Source organism: Mobula birostris, chromosome 6 (genome assembly GCF_030028105.1).
Source record: "Mobula birostris isolate sMobBir1 chromosome 6, sMobBir1.hap1, whole genome shotgun sequence".
In the NCBI taxonomy this organism is placed as follows: Eukaryota; Metazoa; Chordata; class Chondrichthyes; order Myliobatiformes; family Myliobatidae; genus Mobula; species Mobula birostris.
In genome coordinates, this window is record NC_092375.1 from 169426885 (window position 1) to 169449401 (window position 22517).

The 22517-nt window shown below is 41.3% G+C and overlaps 1 protein-coding gene across 5 annotated transcripts in view; it reads right to left on the reverse strand.

Annotated features, from left to right (window-relative positions):
* Nucleotides 1-16282, reverse strand: part of LOC140199568 (mitogen-activated protein kinase kinase kinase 20-like) — a 126104-nt gene extending 109822 nt beyond the window's left edge. The window contains exons 1-3 of one of the 5 annotated variants that reach the window (XM_072261852.1): nucleotides 16115-16282; nucleotides 14939-15119; nucleotides 4992-5079 (exon numbers count right to left, since the gene is read on the reverse strand). In XM_072261852.1, coding sequence (XP_072117953.1) covers nucleotides 4992-5079; nucleotides 14939-15097 — 247 coding nt within the window. In that variant the 5' untranslated portion in view covers nucleotides 15098-15119; nucleotides 16115-16282. Of the gene's footprint in view, nucleotides 1-4991; nucleotides 5080-14938; nucleotides 15120-15207; nucleotides 16011-16114 lie in introns of those variants that run through there. The other 4 variants (XM_072261854.1, XM_072261853.1, XM_072261855.1 and 1 more) reach the window with 4 other exon arrangements.
* Between the last annotated feature and the right edge of the window lie 6235 nt (nucleotides 16283-22517).

The window sequence follows — 22517 nt, forward strand, 5'->3', positions numbered from 1 at the left end:
CATAACAAACAAGCACTCGCAAAGTAAACGTTAAGTGCTGAATTTCCACGTTTCCTAAGACAACTGCACTGCTCCAAGGAGCCATATATGAGGTCATTCTTATCCTCGGCCATTAGGCTGTATAATGAGTTAACCTATAGCCAGGGAAGTGATGACTCCCTCCTGTTAGACTGTTTGAGGAAACCTGTTTTTTAAAAATTTTTCTTCTGTTTGTCTACCTGTGCACTTGTAATGCTACTGTGACACTGTCATTTCCTTTGGGCTCAATAAAGTATCTTTCTATCTACGTAAATAAAACACAAGGCTGTACAATAAATGTCAATCATCTTGTGTCACCTCTTCTTGGGCAGTGCTCTGGGACCAAGGATAACTTGCTTCCATTTCAGTTTGTGGCTTTGTGGAAACTCACAAAAGGCCACTGTGAGAGCTGCAGACTGTTCCTGAGCAAACTGGAAGTGCATGACTGGATGGGTATGTTTGTGAGGAGCTGCATCCTTTCTACCACTTAACCAGGGCTTGTGTGAGCTCTGAAAGCATTGACTCAAAATTCTCAACAACAGCTTCTCTACTTTGAGAAGCAATGAGCCAGGAATTTCAATCACTAGAGATGTTGTGTTTGTACAAGGCAACTTTGACACATTCTCAAATCCTTTCCTTTGCCTGGTTATCTCTTTCAGAATAGATTGATGCTTTGGGATTCTGGTAGTAGGAATGCAAAGAATTTATGAAAATCACAATCTGCAGATGCTGGAAATCTGAAATAATAACAAAAAAAACACGGAAAACACTGGACGCACTCAGTGGGTCGGGCAACATCTGTGGAATGAGAACCAAAGTTAAAGTTTCAGAATGAGGATCCATCATCAGTACTAGGAAGGAGAGAAAATGTTAGCATTTTGTAAACAACCCTTTGCACTTTTCCCACTGCTGCCATCATGTAAAAGATACAAGAGCCTCAGGACTTGCACCACCAGGTTCAAGAAGAAATATTACCTCTCACCATCATGCTTTGAACAAAAGGAGGATAATACACTCATCTATTGAGATGTTCCTACAACCAATGATCTCATTTTAAAAACTCTTTCCCTTGTTATTTTATGCTCTCATAAGTTATTGTAATTTATTTATATTTGCATAGTTTGTTGTCTTCTGCACTCTTGCTCTTGCATTGATCCTGTTAACAGTTACTTCTATATAGATTTGCTAAGTATGCCCACAGTAAAAGAATCTCAGGATTGTACTCTGATAACACATTTTATTTTGACTTTGAACAACTCTGTCTATCCTGTACAGCTAACTGAATGTAATTAATGATAATGTTGGTTTGAGAGAGGACACTGATACTGATTTGCTTGACTTTCAGGTGATTTTTGGAGAGACAGCGTGGTGTTATGCTGCTGGTAGTCTAGATGATAGAACCATGGGAGAAGGGCAGGTATTAATGTTGCAGAGCAGATCAGATCTTCAGTTTTGATTTTCAAACATATTTTTCCTTAATTGACCAAGGACTGCACTAGAAAAATGAAAGTGGCAGCAAATTTCATTCTTGATATCTGCCTTTACCAGAAATGAATCCCAAAGTGGTCCACATTCCCCATGGTCTTACCATGAATCTTCATTGTTGGAGGACCTCGGCAGAGGAATTCTGCCTTGTGGATACATGGAGCAATACAGCAAAGGAGCAAGCAGAAGAGATTCTGCAGATGCTGGAAATCCAAAATGACTGAGACCACATACACACACACACACACACACACACACAAGATTCTGGAGAAACTCAGGAGGGTAGGCAGCACCATGGAGAGGACTAAACAGTCAACATTTGGGCTGAGTCCTGATGAAGTGCTTCAAGCCAAAACATCAACTGTTTATTCCTCTCCATAGATGCTGCTCAACATGCCAAGTTCCTCCGGCATTTGGTGTGTAGAAAAGGAACAAGCACTTCAGCTTTCAATGGCTGCGCCAAACATGTACAAAATTAAAGTAATTCACTTTTGCATGTACAAGATCCACATCCCTCCATTACCGTAGAGCCATCTGTCTATTTAAAAACCTCTTTAATGTCACTATTGTACCTGCTTCCACCATTTCAAGAGTACCTTCCACTCACTCGTCCTGCTTATCTCCTTGAAACTTTCTCCCCACTCACCTCAAACGTGTTGTCTGGTACTTTGTACTTCTCCCCTGAGGAAAAGATTCTGTCTACCTGATCAGTGCCTCTTATATAGATTCAGAGGCATTTGTCACATGTACATCACAACATAAAGCGAATTGCATCGTCTGCATTAACAACCAACGCTCCCAGGATATGTTGGGGCAACACATTCTGGCACCAACGTAGAATACCCACTTATGTTCAGCTGCTCATTGTCTTATAAACGTCTAGCAGGACTCCATTCAACCTCCAATGCGCTAGAAAAAACATCCCAAGTTTATCCAACCTGTCCCTTATAGCTCATTCCTTCTAATGAAAGTACCAACCTGAAAAACTACCCCGACCCCTCCCCAAAGCCGCAACATCCTTCTTGGCATGAAGCGGCCAGAATTACACACAGTACTCTGAGCGCAGATGCTAAGCGCAAGGTCTGTCCTCTTTCTCGCTTCAGTGAGAGAGCTGGTTTCTGAGTATTTGCAGATGTCAGCATGGGCAGTTGACTGCCGAGACTCGGTAATACTGCAGTGCAGTCGCAGTAACATGAATAGTTCTGTGCTGATGCTGAATTTGGCTCCACTCCTAGGAATGCATGTACCTTTATTTGGAGAACACTTAAATAACCTCTGGCAATTTTGTCAAATATCCAGGGGCCACAAGAAAACTTTGCAAAGCTACTGTGCTGCACTTGTATCACATTTTAAACCCAATGGTTAGAGAGCACTTTCCACCACAGCAAGTTTAAATATTTCCGTCTTAATACATCCCAAACAGGCACAGTCTTTTGTAATATAAACATTTAATAGTTTCCTTATTTTAACCTCAAGTTCCTACACTTGGATTTTGTCTTGAATCATTATTATTTTTACATGCAATCTTTGCGGTTGATCAGTTGAACAATTTTCATGAGCTTAGCCACAGACTCTACACAGGGACATGGATGGGTTGGGGCTGAGAAAAGGAAAGAGCGGATTTCTTAGACGTGGCCCAACTTAATTCCTGTCTCTCTACTTGTGTCATTTTCAAAGTGGTACATTCTCTGCATGAATTTCAACCCCTTTGTAACAAAGTGAGGGGGAGGGGAGAGAATGACTGTACAAAATGGGGGTCCTACCACGCTGAAGCTAACACTGCGACTTTGGAAAACTTTTGAGACAAATGGAACGTGAATATGTTACAAGAATGCTGTAATACAGATGAGCCGGTCCAATAATGTTCAAGATATTATCAGGATATGATAGCTAAAAAATGCTTTTGAAAAATTAACAGTATCTCAAATATTTTCCTTTGTTGAGTTACAGATTTAAAACGAGGAAATCTGCAGATGCTGGAATTTCAAGCAACACACATAAAAGTTGCTGGTGAATGCAGCAGGCCAGGCAGCATCTCTAGGAAAAGGTACAGTCGACGTTTCAGGCCAAGACCCTTCGTCAGGACTAACTGAAAGAAGAGCTAGTAAGAGATTTGAAAGTGGGAGGGGGAGTGGGCGATCCAAAATGATAGGAGAAGACAGGAGGGGGAGGGATGGAGCCAAGAGCTGGACAGTTGATTGGCAAGAGGGATATGAGAGGATCATGGGGCAGGAGGTCCGGGAAGAAAGAAAAGGGGAGGGGAACCCAGAGGATGGGCAAGGGGTATAGTGAGAGGGACAGAGGGAGAAAAAGGAGAGAGAGAAAAAAAGAACGTGTGTATATAAATAAATAATGTATGGGGTACCAGGGGGAGGTGGGGCATTAGCAGAAGTTAGAGAAGTCGATGTTCATGCCATCAGGTTGGAGGCTACCCAGATGGAATATAAGGTGTTTTTCCTCCAACCTGAGTGTGGCTTCATCTTTACAGTAGAGGAGGCCGTGGATAGACATGTCAGAATGGGAATGGGACTGGGACGTGGAATTAAAATGTGTGGCCACTGGGAGATCCTGCTTTCTCTGGCGGACAGAGCGTAGGCATTCAGCGAAACGATCTCCCTATCTGTGTCGGGTCTTGCCAATATATAGAAGGCCGTATCGGGAGCACCGGACGCAGTATATTACCCCAGCCGACTCACAGGTGAAGTGTTGCCTCACCTGGAAGGACTGTCTGGGGCCCTGAATGGTGGTGAGGGAGGTAGTGTACGGCATGTGTAGCAATTGTTCTGTTTACAAGGATAAGCGCCAGGAGGGAGATCGATGGGGAGGGATGGGCGGGATGAATGGACAAGGGAGTCGCGTAGGGAGCGATCCCTGCGGAAAGCAGAGAGGGTGGGGGGGAGGACAAGATGTGCTTAGTGGTGGGATCCCGTTGGAGGTGGCAGAAGTTATGGAGAATTATATGTCGGATCCAGAGGCTGGTGGGGTGGTAGGTGAGGACCGGGGAACCCTATTCCTAGTGGGGTGGCGGGAGGATGGAGTGAGAGCAGATTTAAAAATATTTTGCTATTTTATCTATTAGAAGAATGGTCTTTACAGCAAAGATAAATTTAAAACTTAATACCAATTAATCAAAAGATGTATCAGCAAACATACACATACATAGGGGCAATTTAAATATTTGGAGAGAGGAAACAGTGATTTAAAAAAAATGTAAACAATACTATGGAAAAAAAGTAAACAATGACCAGAGTCCTGTAAAACATAAACATTTATATAAATAGACTGAAAATTCATTTGAAGCAATGTAACAAATTTAACAAAAGTAATAGATGCTTATGTTACACTTGCAAGAACAAAGTCTAAAGCTACTTGGAATGTATGAACTGCAGATTTTCTATTGATAATGAAACTAGTAGGAACTGTATTTCACTAAAGCACCACGTTGCGTAAGCAAGAAGAATGGTGTAGCCTATTAGATGCCTACTCACCAGTGACGATGGCATAGTTTGGTGACTCTAAGACAGCTCCATAGAATTGAATGATATTTCTGTGGCTGAGAACACTGAGAATTTCTGCCTAGATTTAAAAAAAAAATCATAAATTATTCATTCATTTATCAACAATACTATTTTAATGCTAACAACTCTCTAAAACAAAGGTATGTTATGATTCACCTGTAGGATGTTATGGCCTTTAAAAAGTCAAACATCTTAAAATTAGAATATTTAGAATTAAGTACAACTTCACCACCCCAAAAGGCATGGGCTACCAGTGTCAATCAAACAAAAACTGAACACCATAATGTATTAAGATCATTTTCTCCTAAAATCAAATTGCACTTAAATGAAATTTCCAACAGAAATGGATCATCACTTAAGTGAATTAAAACTGGAAATAGTTCATTCTACAAAATGTTTTATTTGAAGAAACATTCCATTCAGATAACTTGAATTGAATTGACTTTATTACTCACATCCTTCATATATATGAGTAAAAATCTTTATGCTACATCTCCGTCTAAATGTGCAATGTGCGATTTATAGTAATTTATAATAAGTAGTATGTACAACAGGACAGTCAATATAACTTAGAAATACAATTGTGTCAGCATGAATTAATCAGTCTGATGGCCTGGTGGAAGTAGCTGACCCAGAGCTTGTTGGTCCTGTCTTTAATGCTGTGGTACCGTTTCCTGGATGGTAGAAGCTGGAACAGTTTATGGGTGGGGTGACTTGGGACCCCAATGATCCTTTGAGCCTTTTTTTACACACCTGTCCTTGTAAATGTCCTGAATAGTGGGAAGTTCACATCTACAGATGTGCTGGGCTGTCTGAATCTCTCTCTGCAGGGTCCTGCGATTGAGGGAAGTACAGTTCCCATACCAGGCAGTGTTGCAGCCAGTCAGGATGCTCACAATTGTGCCCCTGTAGAAAGTTCTTAGGATTTGAGGGCCCATACCAAACTTCTTCAACCGTCTGACGTGAAAGAGGCGCTGTAGTGCCTTTTTCACCACACAGCCGGTATGTACAGACCACATGAGATACTCATTGATGTTTATGACGAGGAACTTGAAGTTGTTCACCCGCTCAACCCCAAATCCATTCATGTCATAGGGGTTAGCCTGTCTCCATTCCTCCTTTATTTTTGCGACATTGAGGGAGAGATTGTTTTCTTGACACCACTGTGTCGGGGTGATGAGTTCTTCTCTGTGGGTTGCCTCATTATTATTTGAGATTAGGCCAGTCAGTGTAGTGTTATCAGCAAATTTAGTTAGCAGATTGGAGCTGTGGGTGGCGACAGTCATGGGTATACAGAGAGTAAAAAAGGGGGCTTAGGACACAGTCCTGAGGGGCTCCTGTGTTGAGGGTCAGAGGGGCAGAGGAAAGGGAGCCCACTCTTATCACCTGCTGGCGATCTGACAGGAAGTCCAGGATCCAGCTACACAAGGCAGGGTGAAGGCTAAGGTCCCTGAGCTTCTTGTCGAGCCTGGAGGGAATTATAGTGTTGAATGCTGAACTGTAGTCCAAGAACAGCATTCTCACATAAGCATCCCTCTTCTCCAGGTGTGTAAGGACGGTATGTAGAGCGGTGGCTATTGCATCATATGTCGACTGGTTGTGTCAGTAGGTGAATTGTAGGGGGCCCAGTGTGGGTGGCAGCATGCTACAGATGTAGTCCTTGACCAGCCTCTCAAAGCATTTGCTATTATTGAGGTGACTTGAAAGAAAAAAATGAATACATCTAAGTATCTGATCAACAGATTTTCTCCATCAACATGACCTGTTACTTCAAACCTGAAGGAATGAGAGTTCGACCAAATATCTTCTGGCTTAAGGGTTTCATATATAAATAAAACATACAGTCCCCTCTGCACTGATTGTTATTCAGGAACAGCCTGCCTCAGAGTTACCACACAACATTTCTGAGCTCACAAGTTTTGATTGGTTTGGAATCAAACTCGGAGAACTTGACACTGGTATTTTGAAGATAGAATCTTGTAAGATGGTATCCATTACTCTTGATCTGAACAAAAGATGGAATTTCATAAAAGCTGTAATTGGAAGTTCATTTCTGGTTTTTATCAAGAATAGTGGAACCTAATATTATCAGGTTCAATTTATTGTCTTTCAACAGTACAAACAAAACAACATTCCTCTCGACCAAGGTGCACAACAAAGTACATATAACCACACACATAACACAAATATTATCACCAGTAAATTATCAAATAAGGTGCATTTATGACACACATTAAAAAGTAAACAGTATAATGCTGCTGGTGCTTCATGCGTGATAAAACCTGGATGCAGTCCAGGAGAGGAGGTGCCCGAGGTGGTCCATGCTCAGTTGGAGGCTGGCATCTCCTGTCAGTGGCGCCCTCGAATGTTCGACCAGCGGAATGACAGGTTGGATTGAAAGCATGTCGTTCAGGACTTTGGAGTATACATGCATTTTCTTGCACAAGGATGTGTGGTTATTTTTCTCTCACTATTTTGAATACATGTTGTGCACCTTGACCCCAAAGGTACACTGTCTCAGTTGACAGTACCCATGTATGGTTTGAATGATAATTAAACTTGATTTGGTTTGGATTCTGATTTTGAATGGTGGCAAGGAATTCAATAGTCATACGGGGAAAAAGCTGCTTCCCATCCTAACAGCTCTTGTCCTAATACTACAGTACCTCCTGCCGGATGGCAGGGGGTCAAAGAGACTGTGGGATAGATGGGAGGGATCATTGACAATGCTGATAAATATTTTTGACGAGTAGAAGGGCAACCCCGATGATCCTTTCAGTTCTTTGGAGGGACTTGTGGTCAATTTCCTGGCATAATAAAGCTCTATCCTGTAAAATACAAGCATCCAAGTTCTCTCGTTTCAATTCCAGACCAATCAAGTACAACTGTGGGTGTCTTAATTCAAAGCAAAGTTAACCAAACAGTCTCTGAACTTGACCAAACAATCTTGACAAAATGACTTCCAGTTAACAGCAGAAAGAGTGATTTGGGGTTGGGGGAATGTTACTAAGGTACTAATCTTGGGATTATTCTGGATGTATATGGGAAGCTTGTGGCCTATTTTTTATTGTACTTGGAACCTTCTCCCCACATATCTAGAGCATAGTTCATCTACGGATTAACCATATAACAATTACAGCATGGAAACAGGCCTTCTCGGCCTTTCTAGTCCGTGCCAAACTCTTACTCTCACCTAGTCCCACCGTACTGCACTCAGCCCATAACCCTCCATTCCTTTCCTGTCCATAAGCTGTCCAATTTAACTTTAAATGACAACATCGAACCTGCCTCAACCACTTCTGCTGGAAGCTCATTCCACACAGCTACCACTCTCTGAATAAAGAAGTTCCCTCTCATGTTACCCCTAAACTTTTGCCTTTTAACTCTCAACTTATGTCCTCTTGTTTGAATCTCCCCCACTCTCAATGGAAAAAGCCTATCCACATCAACTCTATCTATCCCCCTCATAATTTTCACTGAACTCTTCATTAATTTCTCGATTACAAGTTGGAGGCGCAGAAAGTGGTGGTCAGAATGGAGGCTGGGAATTAGTGATGTGTCATAGGGGTCGATGTTGGGACCCTTGTTACTTGTACAAATCATTCTGAAGGACTAGATCGGCAAGTCTGTGGATGCCGCGAAGTTAGGTTGCAGTTCATAGGGAGTGGTAAATGGATTTCAATGCAGATAAGTGCAGTATGGTTTTGGAAAGTCAAGCCAGCGTTAGACTTGCACCTGGAATGGTCAGGCACAAGGAAGCAGCAAGGAATGGGCGCATAATTTGTTGAAAGCAGCGTCACAGGTAGCCAGGACAGTGTAAACAGCATTTAACACACTGGCTTTCATCACCCAGGGCACTGAATTATAGGCATTGGGACATTATATTGCAATTGTATAGATAGTTGGCGAGGCCGTACTTGGACTACCGTGTACAGATATGGTCTCCCTGGAAAGACATTTCACAGAATCAACTAAAATTGACTGCTGTTGCAATGGCTTGGCTGTACCATTGATACAGATGACTACACATTCCATGGCATTGTAGAGTGCGTGGTGCCCACGTCATGCAAACTCATGCTGTTGAACGCGGTGTGAATACTTTGAGAGGGGCTAATTTTCAACAAACACAAGCATACAGAAAGTAACTTTTTCTTAAACACACAACCCTAATTCAGGAGGTGTTTAGCAGAACTGAGACCCTGCAAGCCACCTCACTCACTCAGAGAGTTGCATGTAAAGTTTCCTCTCTTTCACAGTCCCTCATGTTGTCCTGTGCTAGGGATGTTTACTATGATACATTATAATTTACTTTAAAACATTGCTGTTCCAAATGAAACTTGTCAGAGTAATTAAGCTTTTTTTTTCTAAAAATGCTCTTAGGATCAGCATTTACCTTTCAACATTTTGTTAACAGATAATAAAGTTGAAGACAGGGCACTAGAATGACATCATCACTCCAGAATACATCTACATACTGCATTTCCAGTGCAACAATCTGCTGCCCTTCATGCTCAGTGTCCAGCTCTTAACCTCTTCATGGAAACTACTCCAATTGCTCCTGAATGCAACATGGAGCCAATGTCTATTTTAAATTTAAGCTTTCATAACTCTTGAGCTTTAAACACAAGGAGTTTTGATCTCTCACTTCCAGAGCAATGGCACAGGTTTTATATCAGAAGGTCCTGATTTCTGTGTGAGGGTGGAGATCTGGAAGTTGCACTCATTATCGTTGTTAACACAAATCCATTCAGTTCCTAGTCATGGGAAGTCCACACAAGCATCTGTGCCGGGCTAGAGCTGGCACAGAGACAACTTCCCCATTAGTTTCAATGGAAGGGAGCAGCTGCAAAGGACTGGGATAAGCATTAATTAATACAGATTTTTTAATTGTTTATTTAACACCTTTAAGTTTTTCTTTCTTCATTTGTAAATCTCAGAAACATCCAAAGTGTTTCATACGCTCTGCTGAAGATTATTTTCAGCTTTTGTGGATGAGGCTTGTTTTACAACTCCATTCCCCAGGGAGCTCATTACATTATGGAATGTCCTGTTGATGTCCAGGGCCTTGCTTCCAGTAACTAAGCCAGCTCCCAGTTGCATATTGTTGCTAGGGTACCCAGTGTCAATATGAATTTCATTCTAGTATCAGAAGCATGTCTTCTCATAAAAAAAACTGAACCTCAGAACTGAATTTCCCTCGAGGCACATTTATTTTGAGGGCATTGAGTTTTATCTCAGCAGCGTTCAAAGTTTCAAAGTACATTTTCTTATCAAAGAATGTATAAGTTATATAACCTTGATATTTGTTCGCTTACAGGCAGCCACAAAGCAAGAAACCCGAAAGAACCCAATTAAAAAAATAGACCATCACCCAATGTGCAGAGAAAGGGAGGAAAAAAAACACAAATCATGCAAACGATAGAAGCCAGCGACAATATTCCGAGTCCTTAGATCCGAATCCAGGAGCAGCCTGGAGCAGGCCCAAGGCCTCGATATCAGTCCATCCTATTACATAATGTAGCAAATATTCCAAGCCACTTCATAGAAGCAATCCCAAATAAGAACTGGCAGTGGGCCACCACCTAATGAAACAACAGGTTGATCAAAAACCCGTTAAAACATATAAGTTAAGGAGTATATTAAAGACAAAGGGGAAAGATTTAAAGAAAGAACTTCAAAGTTTATGGGCTTGGTAACTGAAGGTGCAATTTGCAATGGTATTGCAACTGAGGTTGATGATATTAGGTAAGAACTAGAGATGGAAACATATCAGAGATAGAATCATGGCAGGAATTTAAAAACAAAGATTTAAACATTAAGATCGAAATACTGTATTGCTTAACTGGGTCCAAATGGCTACCTAGTGAGCCAGTCCAGCGGAAGAAGTGAGACACTTACATAGGACATATAACAATATAGCACAAAAACACTTTGCCCCACAATGTTATGCCTAACTAATCCTTTCTGCCTACGCAATGGCCATGTCTCTCAAATCTCTGTACATTCATGTACTTATCTCAGAGCCTTTTAAACACATCCATTGAATTCGCCTCCACTGGCAGTACATTCCAGGAACCCATCACTGTCTGTAAAAAATGTGTCCTGAACATTTCCTTCGAACATACCCCCTCACCTTAAGATGCATATCTTCTAGTATTAGACATTTTAACCCTGGGAAAAAGATACTGGCTGTCTATCATTGCCTCTCATAATCTTACAAACTTTGATCAGGTCTCCTTCTCTCAACCTCCACTGACTCTAGGGAAAAAAAACACAAAATTTTACCTCTCCTCATAGCACATGTACTCTAATCCAGGCAGCATCCTAGTAAACCACTTCTCCATCTTCCTCAAAGCCTCTTTTCTGTAATGGGGTTACCAGAATGTAATGGAATACTCTCAATGTGCTACAACATAACTTCCTGACTCTTGAACTTAGTGATTTGACTAATAAAGGTAAGTATGCCACATGTCTTCTTTACCAGCCTTTCAACCTGTGCTGCCACTTTCAGGGAGCTATGAATACGGACCCTAAGATCCCTCTCTATATTAATATTGTTCAAGGTCTTACCATTATTGGTTTGATGGAAAGAGACTGGATGTCAGTAAACTGGAAAGGGTACAAAAAAGATTCAAGAGGATGTCACTTGGACAGGAAGGTTTGAATTTTAAGGAGAGGTTGGATAAACATGAACATTTTTCCCTGGAGCACAGGAAGCTCAGGGATGACCGTATAGATGTTTATAAAATCATGAGGGGTACAAACAAGGTGAATAGCCATGGTCTTTTCCCAAGAGTAAGGGAGCCTAAAATGAGAAGGCAAAGATTTATAAGGGACCTGAAAGACAATATTTTTACACAGAGCATGGTGGGTATATGGAACAAGCTGCCAGAGGAAGTGGCAGAGGCGGTACAACTACAACATATAAAAGACGATTGGTCAGATGCATGGACAGGAAACGTTCAGAGGGTCACGGGCCAAGAATAGGCAAATGGGACTAGCTCAGTAAGGGAATGGTTGGCATGGACAAGTTGGGTCAAAGGGCCTGATTCCTGTGCTGTAATAACTTTATGACCATGTCGGTAATTTCTCCTGAAAAGTGCAGTGTGGTGAAGGGTAGTTACATATCTATGTATAACGTGCATAAAATCAAGCGGGGACACGGCATTTCGGGCACGAAGCTTAATGTATAGGAGAATTAGCTAGCTGGCTACAACATTGTCACACTGTATATGCAGTCTACTTCAAATGCTTTCTTTTTTGAAAAATAACTCTGAAATGATAGATGCATATATAAGTTATGTTTGATCTCCCAAATGCAAAACCTCTCAGTTAGCTGGATTAAACTCCATCTGCCATTTTTCTGCCCATATCTGCACTGATCCATATCCCATTGTATCCCTTGGCAATCTTCCACACAATCTACAACACCACCAATTTTTGTATTGCATGCAAACATACTAACCCACTCATTCACACTTTTATCTAGGTCATTTATATATCATCACAAATAGTAGAGTTCCAAGTACAGGGTCCTACAGACCACAACTGGTCATAGACTTCCAGCCAGAATTCAGTCTCATCCGCCACTATTCTCTGTCTTCTATGGGGAAGTCAACACTAAATTCAAACACCCATTGATCCCATGCACGTTAAATCTTCTAGATGAGCCTACCATGAGGGCCCTTGTCGAACAGCTTACTAAAAATCCAAGTGGACAACATCCACAGCTCTATCTTCATCAACACCTTTGTTATACCCTAACAAAACTCAATTAAATTGCTTAAAAAGATAGCAACCCATGATATTAGAGGAAAGATCCCAGTATAGATAGAAGATTGGCTGACTGGCACGAGGCCAGGAGCGAGAAGAAAAGAAGCCTTTACTGCAAACACGAGGAAGTCCGCAGATGCTGGAAATCCAAAGCAACAGACACAAAATGCTGGAGGAACTCAGCAGCCCTGGCAACATCTATGGAAACAGTAGAGGAATTAAGGGTTATGGAGAAAAGGCAGGTAGGTGGAGATGAATCCATGGTCAGATCAGCCATGATCCTATTGAATGGTGGAGCAGGCTCGACAGGCCAGATGGCCAACTCCTGCTCCTATTTCTTATGAAAAGAGTAAACAATTGGCATTTTGGAATGAGATCCTGCATCAGGACTGGAAAGGAAAGGGAGAAGTCAAAGTAAGAAGGTGGGGGAAGCAGCACAAGATGGCAGGTGGTAGGTGAAACCAGGAGAGGGGAACCTTGATACTGACTAGTCTGTAGCTTCTAGGATTATCCATTTCCCTTCCTGAACAATGTCACTCAGCAGATTTCTAGGACCTCATCTGTGGCTAGAGAGGGAATGAAGATCTTGGTCAAGGCATCAGCAATCTCATCTTCTGCCACTTTCATTCTAATTACCTGGGGCATATCCTGTCAGGTTCTGGGGATTTACCCAAATTAAATGTTCTTCACTAACTCTTTCCTTATCTCAAAATGCACTAGCGTATGAGCAGAATCCACACTGATCTCATTCTCCTCCTTCTCCTTGGTAAACGTTAATACTAAATACCATTTCAGCCCTCATTCATATCCTCTCTTCTAAGCACATGTGGCTTCTTTTATCCTTGAGTGGTCCTACTCTCTCCCCAGTTATCTTCTTGCTCTTTATGTATGTATAGACTATCTTGGGATTCTCATTTATCCTACTTGCCTTATGATGGAATGACTGGCTCTCATGCTTAAAAAAAGTGACTGAACAGCAGATGAAGCGAGAATAAAATTGAGTAATAACAGCCGTACAAATAGGTGGCTTTAAGGTAAGACAGGTTTGCGATTTGACATGCATTTCCGGCACTGGAGCTGTGAACAGTCTAGTTTCATATAGTCATCATCGAGAAGAATATTGTGAGTGGCTTGGAATGAAGCTTATAATGACAGGTAAGTGCAAGTCTTCCCTGAATCTAGTAAGTAAATATTTCTGCTCACCTGGTACTGGATACTTGAATAATCATCTGAAACTTTAGAGGTTGCGGAGAGATCAACACAGGAAGTGGTAGGGTAAAGCTAGATGTGTAAAATGATAAAGCTTGCCACCAGCCGAAACAAAGTGGATCCATCAAGCCCCATTTCTTGTGTTAAATCTAGCATCGAATTAAAAGATTGAAGATGGGGGAGGCAAGATTTTTTTTAATAGCACATTGTCAGCTTTGTCCAACTACTAATGTTGTCAGACAGTCACTGCAGTTGTTCGTCAGGAGAGCGAAAGTAGCTACTTATGTTTCTGCATCAAACTTTTATTTCCCTGCTTTGCTCTGTGCCTTTCCTTGCAGCATTTCTTCTCCATGAGGAAACAGTTTGTGAATGCCAACACAAATGTATAAAGCCAACATAATCAAAGGGCCGTCCACAATTCCTCTCTCCTCTCAACAATGCCCAATAAAACATGCATTGAACAGATACATCAAAACCAGAAAAATACCACATGCACCAGATAAATTATGACCAGTTGACTTAACCACTCAATTGTAGTAAGTCAATATCTATTATCTGAGTGTATCTAACTGTGGTGAAACTTCAACAAAACCACTAAAGCCAAAGCCTACATTTTGCAAGATACTTTGCCAATGGGGAGCAGCTCCAAAGGTGGTGTCAATCAGAAACTGAAGGCAGATATGGCAACACTTATGGGGGGGGGGGGATTCAAGACACTGTGATAAATATCAAGATGAAATATTATTTGCCTGCCTTCATATTGAAGATACTTTATAATTGACAAAGTAACGCAACAGTTAGGCAGAAAAATTGTAATGAATTTATTGCAATGGAGAGGGTAATGTGTTATTATTTTTCATGACTGTTCTGCCTGAAAACATAATAATAAAAAGCAATACAACAGGTAGCGCAAATTAAGGAGGTCTGGGCCTTACCTCTTTTTCTATTTTTAGCAATTTCTTGACAGCCACCTCTTTGCCTTGTGACAACCATGTTGCTCGGTAAACACTACCGAAGCTTCCTCCACCGCAATTTTCATGGAATTGTAAATCGTCAAACTTGATTTGTAAAAATGATGGACTGGGGGACAACATTGCATAATGACCACTCCGGAATCTGAAAAAACAAATGAGGTTATCAGTTAAACAAATTGTCACTGAAATCGATAAACCTACAACCAAACTGCCTCGTTACAAAGAATTACCTTAATTTCAATCTCAAAAAATGTATTTCCTGATCGTGCCCGCGTGTTGAGGGCTTGATAACGAAAAAGGAACGATGTTCAATTTATTTTACACATAATATAAGCACTTCGGTCAAACCTCGTTTCTCCTTTCAAACTTGTGATGATTTCGCTCAACAACGTAGGCTTCACTACAAAGGTGCTTCAGTTCCAAGGTGTTTTGGTATGTCCCAAACCCATGGAAGGCGTTATATTATGCAAGTGTTTGGCACTTCCAGCAGACCTCCACGAGAAAAGCTGTTGTCACAGGTCACCAGGCTAAAAATAAAAAAAAACTCTAGCCACCGAGCATTTCCAACATCAGAAGTCTAACAGCTGTAGCCATTAGCGACTGGGATGATTGCTGGCACGGGGTAACGTGGTGTCAGCTCGCAAGCTGGCCAGTGACCAAGGAATGCCCGGCACGTCGTGTCCGAGGGCTGTGATCACTAGCCCACCCCACGTCTCTTTAACTCTGCCGTGAAGCACACGATAAAACAATTGCAAGAACTGACAGAGTAAACGAAATCACATTTTTTAAAATTACACAAGTTTAAAACAATCCTGGGAACAGGAAGGCGCCTCTAGGCGAATGTCACGTGAGATCGGGATAACTTGTCTGGGACCCCGGTCAGAAACATCATGTCCCATGGTGAGATGAAGAACACCACCAAAAGTTTGCGCCACCCATGCACCCTGCCATCAAAGACAACCGCCCTTCCGAACTCAGACCACCATTCGAATTGCACAAGACTGCGGAAAGTACAGGCAATACCACCAACGTCAGGCGGGATCCATTTGGGTCTGTCTTGTACTTCCGGACTTCACAAACGCAGAGAGAGGGCCTTCCCCCGGGGAGAGGGGAAAGGCAAGATATTAGTTCTCTTACCTCCGCTGTACTTGCTTTGATCTGTGACTGGGAACGAAAACGGCTGAAGGGAGCAAGGACAATGATTCCTGGCAATACGCTGACTGACCAGAAGGTCCCTGCACCGAGAGCCCGCCCCTTACAGCGAGGGAGGTAGCGCCTCCTGCAGCCCACCGAGCATGTGGTTCCGCTGTTGTCCCGAAGCTGCTAGCTGTGAGGGCGTGCTGCGCTGCCTTGTTCCAGCTCTTCGTTAGCTGTCGTTCATACTTTTTGTTTTCTTTTGGGACCTATGATTATGAACTGGTGTGTTGCCGGAAGTCCCAGGCTAGGCTTGGACTCCGAGCAGAGATACAAACTGCTGGAGTAATTCAGCGGGTCAGGCAGCCTGTGGTGAGGCAAATACAATCAACGTTTCGGGTTGAAACCTTCACCCTAATTTTGTGAAAGATTAATCAACCATGTGAAATTCAGGATTAGGAAGACCATGGGTCCGTGATGTTATTTCTTACCTTGTGTTATTCGTTTGCATAGGCAGTAATCCTGATATATTTGCTTCCATTGCCTTTATACAGAGCCATCTGAAAATACAATCAGATTATAAAAATTATTTTCCTTTAATGTGGGAAAAATCATTGCTCAAACTTCCAAGCACCACTTCCTGCAAAAGTGTTGAAAATGGTAAAGTGAAGATTTATTATAATGCTTTTTTTAAACAAAAATTATAAAAATGGTCTAGAGAAACAGCCCTGACGAAGGGTCTCGGCCCAAAATGTCAACTGTACCTCTTCCTATAGATGCTGCCCGGCCTGCTGCGTTCCACCAGCATTTTGTGTGTGCTGCTTGAATTTCCGGCATCTGCAGATTTCCTCGTGTTTGTATAGAGAAACAACTGATACTTAATGGGAATCCAAAATCTAAAAGGGCCATTGGAATCCTTCTATTTCCTCTTGGAGCAATCCAATTAATCAACTTAATCCTGCATTTTCTGTATCTACATAACTGCATTTTCCCCTTAATTATTGTTATCCAATTCCATAGCGACAATCTTCCATCTTGATTTGCATTTTCAGGCAGTCTATTTTAAGTATAAGCCAACAAGATAGCAAAAGATACCGTAGGTGTCAAATCTGATTCTTTTGTTAATTAGTTTTAATGTGTGCCTTCTCATTAAGTGTATCAAAATAAAAATATACAGTTGCTGGAAATCTTATAAATAAATCAAAGTGTTGGGAGCACATAACAATCAGGCTGCATCTGTGGGGGAAGTTAATATACTGAAGCTCAAAGTTAAAAGTAAACTTATTATCAGAGTACATGTGTGTCACCATATACAACCCTGAGATTCATTTTCTTGTGTGCATTCACAATAAATACAAGAAACACAATAGTCAGTGAAAGACCACACCCAACATATCGGACAAACAATCAATGTGCAAAAGACAACAAACTGTGCAAATACAAAAAGAAAAAAAACAATAAATATTAAGAACATGAGATGAAGAGTCCTTGAAAATGAGTCCATAGGTTATGGGAACCGTTCAGTGTTGGGGCAAGGGAAGCTATCCCCTCTGGTTGAACAGCCTGGTGGTTGAGGAGTAATAACTCTTCCTGAACCTGGTGCTGCAGGTCCTGAAGCTCCTGTACCTTCTACCTATGAAAGTAGTAAGAAGAGAGCATAGCCTGGATGGTGGGGGTCCTTGATGACGGATGCTGCTTTCCTGCGACAACGCTCCCTGTAGATGTGCTCAGTGGAGGGGAGGATTTTACCTGTGATGGGTTGGGCCATATCCATTACTTTTTGTAGGCTTTTCCACAGAAGGGCATTGGTGTTTCCATACTAGGCCATGATGCAACCAGTCAATATACTCTGCATCACAAATCTATAGAAGTTTGTCAAAGTTTTAAATGACATGCCAAATCTTCGCAAACTTCTCAGGAAGTAGAGGCTGCTGTGCTTTCTTCATAATGGCACTTACATGGCGGCCCACACAGATCCTCTGAAATGATAACGCTGAGGAATGTAAAGTTGCTAACCCTCTCCACCTCTGATCCCTTGATGAGAACTAGCTCATGGACGTCCGATTTCCTCCTCCTGAAATCAATAATCATCTCCTTGGTCTTGCTGACATTGAGTGAGGGGTTGTTGTTGTGGCACCACTCAGCCAGACTTGCCCAGTCTTCGCCAACAGCATTTCTCAGACCCATGGCTTCCGTTGCCAAGAAGGGCAAGGGCAGCAGACACATGATAACACCACCATCTGCAAGGTCTTCTCCATCATGCACCATTCTGACTTGGAAATCTATCACTAGTCTTCTTCGTCACTGGGTCTAAATCCTCAAAGTCCTTGCCTACGAAGCACCTTTGCCATAAGGATTGCAGAGAGTCAAAAAGTAGCTCACTATTATCTTCACCAGGGCCACTAGGGATGACCTTCTGGTAAAGCTCATATTCTGAAGATGAATATGAAGAAAGCATGGTCATTGCCACGTACTTCCAAGGACAGAATAACGAAGTCAATGTTCCATTTTATGAACCTTCCAATTTTCTCAATTTTACATTTTCTGAAAACTTCTTCACCATCAATGTTAAAGTCACAAATGAGAAAATCTGCAGATGCTGGAAATCTGAGCAACACACACAAAATGCTGGAGGAACTCAGCAGGCCAGGCAGCATCTATAGAAAAGGGTGGATGCTTCGGGTCAATATCCTTCATCAGGACCGGAAAAATAAAGATGAGAAGTCAGGGTAAGAAGTTGGGAGGAGGGAAGGAATCAATGTTAAAGTTACTGGCTTTTTCGGGGTGGTGAATCAATGGCACACGTGCCTAAGATGGCACGTGCGAGGATCTTGTTGGCTCGCAGCATGCAGTGCCCTCCATTAACTCTTTAAACACCACCCATAATAAAAAGATACCTTACTATTATCTTTATTGCCAAATCAAGCAGCGAATGAGCAGTGAGATGTTTTCACAGGAAATGTCTTACATCAGCTTGGTACCAGGTGCACAGTTGCGAGACCCCATGACATTGCATGATATGTTTTAAAGTCCACACAGACCTGGTATTACATTAATATTTGGATAGTAACCGATTGGGCCAGATGGAATTGGCTTTGCTTTGCTTATAACTTTCTACTGTGGTTTGTGAATGAACATTGGATACTCACTGATATTAATGGTAAATATTGTATGTGGTTTAGTGCCTCCATGTGCATCTACCTTTTCACAATAAACATAGTTTATTAATGTTAATAAAACTATGTTATTGAAGTTAATTGGTGAGATATTTTTAAATAGTGTTTTCATAATTTTTCAGCTTGTTTCAGAATGTCAGACACGCCTGGAAAGAAACGAAGATGTTCAAATGATGGGAGAAGTGGCAGAGATTTTCAAGAGTGATGCAGTGAGAGATGATTATCGTAACTGAAACGGGTCATTTATGAATACACAACCCCTTATATTCTCATGTTAACATTTCTTAGGTTATATACGTGGTATAATAATAATACAATTTAGAAATCATCATTTTTCAATTATCTTTTTAAAAGGTTAATATTAATAATTTTTGAACAGGTTTCTAAAATGCCTAATTTATTTCAATCTGTCTCTGTTATACTTTAAAACAATGAATATGCATAAATAAGCACCAGGACTCTTTCTTTTTCCTTTAAAAAGTCCATAATTATTGTTACTAATTATTTAATCAATGATAATCTCTGTTCAAAATTACCATAACATGTAAGATTTTTTTTTAAAGAAGATTATCGACAGTTTGGGCACACACTCTTAAAAAGATGCAAAGTAAGTTTATCAAAGTACATGTATGTTACCATACTGTACTACCCTGAGATTCATTTTCTTGAAGGTATTTACAGGAAAAAAGGAATACCATTGAACTTTACAAAAAAAATTAAACATAAACAGACACGGAGTGACAAGCATTAATGTGCAAAAGAAGACAAACTCTGCAAATAAAAGTAATATTGAGAACATGAGTTATAACAAGTCCTTAAAAATAAGCCTGTAGTTCAGAATTAGTTCAGGGTACTGGTGAATGAAATTATCCACAATGGTTCAGGAGCAAGATGGTTATAGGGTAATAACTGTTCATCACTGCTGCTAGATCAAATAGTGTCTAACAAAGATCTGAAAATCATGAAGAGTACTTTCGGAATTTGTACCCCTTCTTCATTCAGCAATCCTTGATGGATCCCATTTGGATCATGTGATAACTTGAGTACCATCCACTTTTCCAGTGCTTCCCCTAAAGCAGGGGTTCCCAACCTTCTTTATACCATGGACCAATACCATTTAGCAAGAGGTCCGTGGACCCGAAGTTGGGAACCCCTGATTTACAGTGAAGGATCAATACTGAGGGGATGGGCAAGAGGTGGGGGAGATGGGATAAGAGTTGATGGTGAAAATTCCCAGGCGTCTGGAGCCACCGGGTCAAAGATGTTGATTTGTGCTAATGTGCTAAATATCCCTTTTTTTAAAGAAAGGCATTAATTTACAGGGATAGAATACACTTGATTGCACCACTAACTGGACCTGGACCTACTGCATTTTGCCTATCACCACAATAAGTCAAAGGCAGATGCAATATCAATGGCTCTTCCCACGGCCTTAGGCACCTGGACAATACAAACACCTATGTCAGGCTGCTGTTCATTGACTATAACTCAGCATTTAATATAATCATTCCCACAATCTTGATTGATAAGTTACAGAACCTGGGCCTTTGTACCTCCCTCTGCAATTGGATCCTCGACTTCCTAACCAAAAGACACAATCTGTGTGGATTGGTGATAATATCTCCTCCTCACTGACAATCAACACTGGTGCACCTCAGGAGTGTGTGCTTAGCCCACTGCTCTACTCTCTCTATACCCATGACTGTGTGGCTAGGCATAGCTCAAATACCATCTATAAGTTTGCTGAGGATACAACCATTGTTGGTAGAATCTCAGAAGGAGATGAGAGGATGTACAGGAGTGAAATATACCAATTAGTGGAGTGATGTCACATCAACAATCTTGCACTCAACGTCAGTAAAATGAAAGAGCTGATTGTGGACTTCAGGAAGGATAAGATGAAGGAACACATACCAATCCTCACAGAGGGATCAGAAGTGAAGAGAGTGAGCAGTTTCAAGTTCCTGGGTGTCAAGCTCTCTGAGGACCTAACCTGGTCCCAACATATCGATGCAGCTATTAAGAAGGCAAGACGGTGACTATACTTCATTAGGAGTTTGAAGAGATTTGGTATGTCAGCAAAAACACTCAAAAACTTCTACAGATGTATCGTGGAGAACATTCTGACAGGCTGCATCACTGTCTGGTATGGGGGGTGGTGGGGCTACTGCACAGGACCGAAAGAAGCTGCAGAGGGTTGTAAATTTAGTTGGCTCCATCTTGAGTACTAGTCTACAAAGTACCCAGGACATCTTCAAGGAACGGCGTCTCAGAAAGACTGAGTCCATTATTGGGGACCTCCAGCACCCAGGGCATGCCCTTTTCTCACTGTTAACATCAGGTAGGAGGTACAGAAGCCTGAAGGCACTCACTCAGCGATTCAGGAACAGTTTCTTCCCCTTTGCCATCTGTTTCCTAAATGGACATTGAACCCATGAACCTCAATTTTAAATATATATTAATATATTATTTCTGTTTTTGCACGATTTTTAATCTATTCAATATACATATACTGTAATTGGTTTACATATTTATTTATTATTTTTTCTTCTTCTTCTGTATTATCAGATATTGCATTGTACTGCTGCTGCTGCTAAGTTAACACATTTCACGACACATGCTGGTGATAATAAGCCTGATTCTGATTCTGAAGGTGGTGAAGATGAGAGATGAAACAGAGTTCTAGGAAAGGAATAGGGAGGAGATGGGAGACCAACAGAGGCTGAAGCTTAGAATATTTTGAGAATTTGAAAGAAAATTAATGTTGAGGAGTTGATGTTTGAGATGTGAGACTCAATGAAAGATCAGCATTAATACAGCTTTGCAATTTTGGGAGTGATGGCCAAAGTAAGTTATGTCAAGTTTTGATGCACAAAGGCCAGCACCAGGGAGAATAATGGCTTTGCTTTCTGGACTCACAGCAGCAAATCTGATTAATTAATGTTGGTTTGGGGGAAGATTAGAGAGAGGTGTAGTGGAGAATGCAGAAATTAAACATGACAATGCAAGAGAAAGAATGAAGCATAACTAACAGGAAATTGAATTGACTTTACTTCTTACATCTTTTACATAGGTGAGGAGTAAAAATCTTTATGTTATGTCAAACCAGCACTAATTCATCAAATTAATTGGGGCACATGGCCAAGTGGTTAAGGCATTGGACTAGCAACCTGAAGGTCGTGAGTTCAAGCCCCAGCCAAGGCAACGTGTTGTGTCCTTGAGCAAGGCAC